The sequence below is a fragment of the Etheostoma spectabile genome, chromosome 18 (assembly GCF_008692095.1).
Source record: "Etheostoma spectabile isolate EspeVRDwgs_2016 chromosome 18, UIUC_Espe_1.0, whole genome shotgun sequence".
Taxonomy (NCBI): domain Eukaryota; kingdom Metazoa; phylum Chordata; class Actinopteri; order Perciformes; family Percidae; genus Etheostoma; species Etheostoma spectabile.
In genome coordinates this window covers 2,666,996-2,673,573 of record NC_045750.1, presented here as the reverse complement: position 1 = coordinate 2,673,573, position 6,578 = coordinate 2,666,996, and the positions used below count along the sequence as shown (strand labels likewise).

The 6,578-nt window shown below is 39.9% G+C and overlaps 1 protein-coding gene across 1 annotated transcript in view; it reads left to right on the top strand.

Moving 5' to 3' along the window:
* Positions 1–2,083: 2,083 nt before the first annotated feature.
* Positions 2,084–6,578, top strand: part of smpdl3a (sphingomyelin phosphodiesterase acid like 3A) — an 11,486-nt gene continuing 6,991 nt past the window's right edge. The window contains exons 1-2 of the mRNA XM_032542755.1: positions 2,084–2,312; positions 3,036–3,249. Coding sequence (XP_032398646.1) covers positions 2,198–2,312; positions 3,036–3,249 — 329 coding nt within the window. The 5' untranslated portion in view covers positions 2,084–2,197. The remainder of the gene's footprint in view (positions 2,313–3,035; positions 3,250–6,578) is intronic.

The following is a 6,578-nucleotide window of genomic DNA, read 5'->3' as shown; positions in this document are numbered from 1 at the left end:
CAATTTTTCTTGGGATCAATAAACATCTATCTATCTAATTTACAAAAGAATTCCCACATAAGTTCCCACCCCAGCTTCAAACCTGGTGGCTTAGTGAGACTATTTTCTGAGACCAAGTCGGAGGACTTGCCAGCCCTGATGCCACCAACGTAGCCCCGCCCACAACATTTGAGGTCGGGAAATTCGGTCTGGACTTGATCCGTTGTGGAGCAGCTCTGCTCCAACCAGGCTTCATACGATGATGGACAGATGATCAACAGTAACTAAATCAACCACGTCACCAGTGAGCGCTTGGGTTGAATATGTGTACAACAAAGGACGCTCGCACAGCGCATTCTTTTTAAAAGAGGAACAGAGAACCGCGAGCGAGGCATTTGTCAGATGTTTTTGCCGTCCTTCTTACTGGTTTTGGCAAAAGTTCCACATACATCACATACTCGTTGCTCTGATTGGTTTCAGGTCTAACCAAGTGAGTGCAGAAACAGTTTTGGTTGAAACAGGCCCCGTAATCACAGCCCAGTGGAGCAGCATCAGACTCACATTCTGACTCGAATCCAAGTGTTGTATCTGATTTTAAGGCCTCAAATGACTCGTCAATCCTCGATAGAGAGTTACTTCATAGTACATGTATTTGATTGCTGTAACTGAAGGATCTGTGTACCTAAGAATATCTTATCACTCACATCTATTTGTATCCAGCCTTTGGTTTAACCTGCCCAGATTTCCATAATGAAAAAGCCACAGACGTCAATTGAAGTTTTGTATTTATTTTAAACTACTTTCTACCAAAGGAGCAGTAGCCATTAAGTCTGTTGACAGCGTTGCCTGTGGATTATAAAGGGCAAAAGGGCCACTGATTTTGGAAAAAGATATTCCTGCTGAATTTCTTTTTAAAGCATTATTGTGATCACAATACATTGTTATCATTATTCACCTTCAATGTACAGGGACGAAACTGAGAGAAATATTTAAATATATGAAACCAAAACTGCTTGCACCCACTGTAAAAAAGTACCAAGGGGGTTCTACTTAAAAAAATGAAGTTTAATTGCTGCCTTAAAAAATATGAGTAAACCAAACGTTAAGAATAGTGGTGTTTAAACTCACAAAGTTAAGTTATAGAACATTTTAATTGATGATCGTTTATTGTTTTAACTTGATACTATGAGTCAAAACAACTATCAACATTACATTGTCCACTCAAAGAACACTTGCTTCCTATAAAGGCCATTTTGGGGGAACTGACCCTTTAGGTGCCAAGATAAATTAGAGGGTGCATAACTAAACGGACGGAAAAGAAGATTTATGTTGCACAAAATTATTATCATCATGTGTGTTAGATTTTTTTCTCCTGTTTTTCTATTGGCTGGTTACCTCTTTGGCCTCCTAGAATCTTCAAAATGAAACAATCCAATAAGTTATGTCCATGTCCACACTAATCTATAACCTGTGACAAGGGGCCACACGTCGACCCTTGATATCAAGGGGTCATAAGCCAAAAAGAATGGGTGGGTGTTCAGCCACGAAGAGTACCCCCCCCCCATCAGTTTAGTAGGAGTTTGTCTTCAAAGTTCAAAGTTCAAAATTTATAGTCATATGCACTTTAGTACAAGTACCACAGCAATGAAATACAGTATGCCCTATTGCACTCTCTCAGCACCAGTCAACAGTAACAATCAATAACAATAATATAGGTTAAAAACATAAAACCATTTAACCACCAAAATAAACAGTGGCTAAGTGACTAAACACAGACCCCAGCCCTCCTTCCTGCTGCGCTATCATTCAACAACCTGATTACCTGAGGATAAAAACTATCCCTAAAACGTGATGTGCGCGTTGGGATACTCTGCAACCGTCTCCCTGATGGAAGGTGGGAGAAGAGGTTGTGTGCAGGATGACTAGAATCCTGCATAATACTACGTGCCTTCTTCTATTCAGATCATTTAATTCATTAAAAGTAGCAATATCACACTTTAAAAACGTCCACAAAGAAAAAGTCCTGCTAAGGAAATGTGATTCAAGTGAAAGTATGTATGAGTGTTATCAACTGTCCACATCACACTGTACTTCTGTTTTCCAGTTCCTCCAAAACAGAGGAAGTCACATGACCACTGCACTTCCTGGTTATTTCGGAGGAGAATGAACTACCAAGGTCGGCTAATTTAGTTTCCATTAGTCCATATGATGCACACTGATGTCGTTTTTTAACCCGATGATGGTCCAGCCTGTGTGTCTCGTGGTGCTGCTGTGCGGCGCGGCTCGTCTGGCGGCGGCCCCCACCGGGAGGGCTCACCTGTCGGCGGCCACAGGTGAGTGGACGCCTTGGCAATACGAACCGAGGTGGAACTCTGCCTGTTTATTTCTGTTATTTACTTATTTATTTCTGCCTCTTGTCGCAATTCACATAACTACACGGACTTAAAAACACAGCGTGAGTCAACACTTCTGGTTTAAGTGGATTGAACGATATGAAACGTGCGGTTGGGGGTTCAGTTATTCAACAAATAAATGTCGATGTGTTGTTATGTTCAGTGCTGCTTGGTGGATGACCTGCTCGCCGAATTAACCCTAAGACATTGTGGATGTATGTTAATTGTTTAATATGGCTGTGAAAGTAACATTTTGTTTACACGTAATCAGAAACATATCAATTGACAGATTTTTAAACGGAGTTTGGTCCGAATTGCAAACTCCTCACATAGGCTACATTTAATGGGGCTACTGATGTTTTTTTTTAACTTCAGTTGCAAAACAGGTTTCATAACCTAGCATAAAACAGTCAAACAGTCACAAAACTAAAACAAGGAGAACTCATAATAGGCACAACAAACAAAAAGAGGTGAACACCCCTATAATACATTAGATAAAAGCCTATAAATATGGAATTGAGACACATTTTTAACCCTCAATTGCATGTCTTTGGTCAACAATAACCCAGGCACCTATATATGATGGATTCTATGTGTTGTCATTTCTAAAAAAGTATATTTTAGGCTTTCGTCTTCTTGCTCACTGTCACTCTATTTGTACAGGCAGGTTCTGGCACATCACGGACCTCCACCTGGACCCCACCTACCACCTGGCCCCAGACCCCACCAAGGTGTGCTACTCCTCCAAAGGAGCCCCCGCCACACACGCTGGCGTGTTCGGGGACTTCCTGTGTGACTCTCCGTACCGCCTCATCCAGTCAGCCTTCGCTCACATGGCGCCGCTCACACAGCCCCAGGACTTCATCATATGGACCGGGTCAGTACACCGATGAAGGGAGAGTGATAATGATGGATGTTGGGATTTTACTGCTTTCTTTTTCTTTGAGATATAAAGAGCAGAGAAGAGCTCATAGAAACAATACAGTGCTTTACAGTAGTTTCATGTCCTCTTCTCTCTCTACTGAGTGTGCGGTCTGTACTTTCATGTTAAACCACTTTGAGGATTTAGAATCCAGGAATAAGGAAGTGTCTGTGAAGTCACTCTAGATGGCCCTCACTGCCCATTTCATATTATTTATAACCATGTCTAAAAACAGAGACAAGATGGTTCTGACATGTTTCCCACAGGATGCATTGGAATAACATTTTAATAAACCACTGACTTTTCTTATTGCGGCTTTATCGGTTCAAAATTCAAATTTATTCAATACCATGTTTTGTTTTGGAATAATTACATTATCAATAAATAGACAGAGACCACTTGTTGTCCTTAAAGTTCATTTTTACTGGCGGAACACGACAAGGAGCCAGTTTCAGCACTACAGAATAGTACAGAAATGACTGATGAATATGCTTTCTACAGCTTTTGTAATAGAAAAGTGGAATGTAATATGAAGTGGGATTCAGTCTTAATAAAGGAGATGTCCTCTATCTCAGTCTGGGAGACATGTCCTCCAGACAAGGACAGATCATTGGCTCCCATGTTATCTTAGGAAAGTGTAACCATTATAATATTGCATTCTTATGCAAACTGTTTTAATATTTAACAAGACAAAAGTATGTGTGTTACCTGCAAAACAAATCCCATTCCCATCAAACTCTCATTCATCAGAAGTCTATAATAACCAAATATATAAAGTCTAGAGTCTAGTTTTGTCCTCTTGAATTACAATAGGTTGAAAGTCTATAATGGGATGTTTTTATATAATGATGGAAAATGAAAATTGCCTTTTCCAGCTTTACAGCTCTGCATTTTCTTAAGCAAACTGAAAACTACTACATTCACTGCACTGCGATGATGCCGTAGGAAAACTGTAACCATCAATCCCGGCAGCATTGCCCCCCCCCCCCCCCCCCCCCCCCCCCCCCCCCCCCCCAGCCCCCCATTAATCAGCAGCTTAGCCAGACATTGGTAGACTTATTAAACATGCTTAAGAGAACGCCTTGCCACTTAATCCTCCCCCCGAGGGAGTCTTTTCCAAGTTTAAGTTACCGTGCAAGCACATTTCTGCTTTATTCTATTGTTACTGGGCTTTGTAGCACGAGTCTGCTTCTTTAGTTCGAGGGGAAATCCATTGTACTGTGGAGTTCCCTCTGTTTCTGCAGCGTTGTACAGTGGAGTACAGCTAGACAGTGGACAAGTATGATTGGTTGGTAAGGGTGTGACGAGATCTCGTTGTACGAGATCTCGCGAGATTAAAACGTGACGAGATTTCTCGTCGAGGTGAAAAGTTGTCTCGTGAGGCCATATGATGAAAAATTGTTTCTGTTTGCACTTGTAGTTTTGAGAGAGCAGTACTTGGTTATTGATACACTTACTGTTTGCATTTAAATTGTTATTTTTCTGTTATTTACACATTTATTTTATTTATACGGTTTATTTTTTATGTTCGGTTTGTGGAAAGGAGTTAGATTTCTCGTGTGAAATTGTATAGGGCAGAAGCCAGTTGGTAGAGTTTATACAAAACATTTGCAGTGTTAGCACGTCCTTTACTGCATATATTCATTAAATAGTAAAAAAAAAAGTTAAATAACATTCATCATTAATGTTGATTTCAAAATGCACCTAAATTGTTTTGCATTGGTGATTTTTCAGTTGAATAAAAAACTATTTTCCATTCATATTTCATCGATGATTTCTTTAAATTTTTTTAAAAAATCTCGTCTCGTCTCGTTCTCGTGAACCCAATCTCGTGATGTGTCTCGTCTCGTGGAGTAAGCGTCTCGTCACACCCCTATTGGTTGGGCAATCAGGGTTTTCCTTGTTTACTAATGGTTATGATGACCGCTTCACTCACTGCAACCACTTCACATTTAAAGTTATGCTTGAATGGAAATGTTTTTCAACCCTGTTTTCCTATGTTTTTGTGTCTAAGTGGCTGATTGGAGCAACAATATTTCACATCGGTCCAGTGTTAAGGGAGATCGCTGGTCTGGGACCCCTAAGGGTTCCTGGTTTTAGGCCGCCCTAGACGGTATTGTTAGCCCAGTTTAATATGCAACTTCATTTTGTACAATATGTAGTAGGGGGTCCCTGATCCGACTCTCTTTAAGTTAAGAGGTCCTTGGCCCTGAAAAAGGTTGAAGACCCCTGATCTCTACAACTTTACCAAAAGTGAGCACACCTGGAATAATAATAATAATAATAATCGCTCATTACATAGGAAAACTGTGTCCACACAACTAGGATAAGTATGTCGGATTATTGTAGAATCAAGGAATGTGCCGAAGTAATTACAGCGGACAGTTTGGGAAACAGTCATGTTGTTCATCTTTAATTTCTCTTCCTAACGTGGGAGCTTGTGTAAAGAGACACAGATTGTTTTTACTGCTTGTGTTCAGTGTCTTTTTATTATTTTGCATTTTATTTACTTAATAAAATATGCAGTAGACTAGAGAGTCAAAGTACAAAGATAAGACCCAGGAGTTACTATCCTCATTGTACACATTGGTCCTTATATTTATTTGTCAACTAAATGATTTTGGTGATTGGAAAAACCAAAAGTCATGAAGACAGGAAAACAAAACAAATCAGAAAGTTCCTGTTTTGTGGCTTTTGTTACGACCCAGCTCGTTAGGGTAAAGGGAAGCAACATAAACCTCTGTGTTTTTGGTAAATTATAGTTCTTTATTACCATAAGAAGTTAAAAGAATCCCAGTGGCCCAAACTGCGAAGGAGAGAGAGGGCCTGTGTGGATGCCGGTTGAGACAAAGAAACAAAAACAAGAAAAACCAGAATCCGATTTATTGACTTAGTATACTTACATTCACAAACATTAGACGTAGGTGTTAACAAGTAGACATGTAGTAGTATATAGTATAGTACTATACATAGTAGTATAGTAGACCCATACATACACTGTATACATATAGGCACATGTCAACATAAAATAAGACATATTATCAAGACCAGTACACATGGAGTGTGATGCAAGGTGCAACAAGTCATAGTGCAATATGTGTGTTATAGTGATAAGTGTGTAATGTGTAGAGAAGAGGGCGAGTGGCCAAAGTGGGGATGACCCACTTAGTAGAGTGATGGCAGTTGGAGGTGGACTCTTTAATAAAAGAAACAGAAAGTAGTTAAACCACTAAGCTAATCAAACAAATGTGGCTTTTGGATTTGAATCTGGGTGAATGACTGTG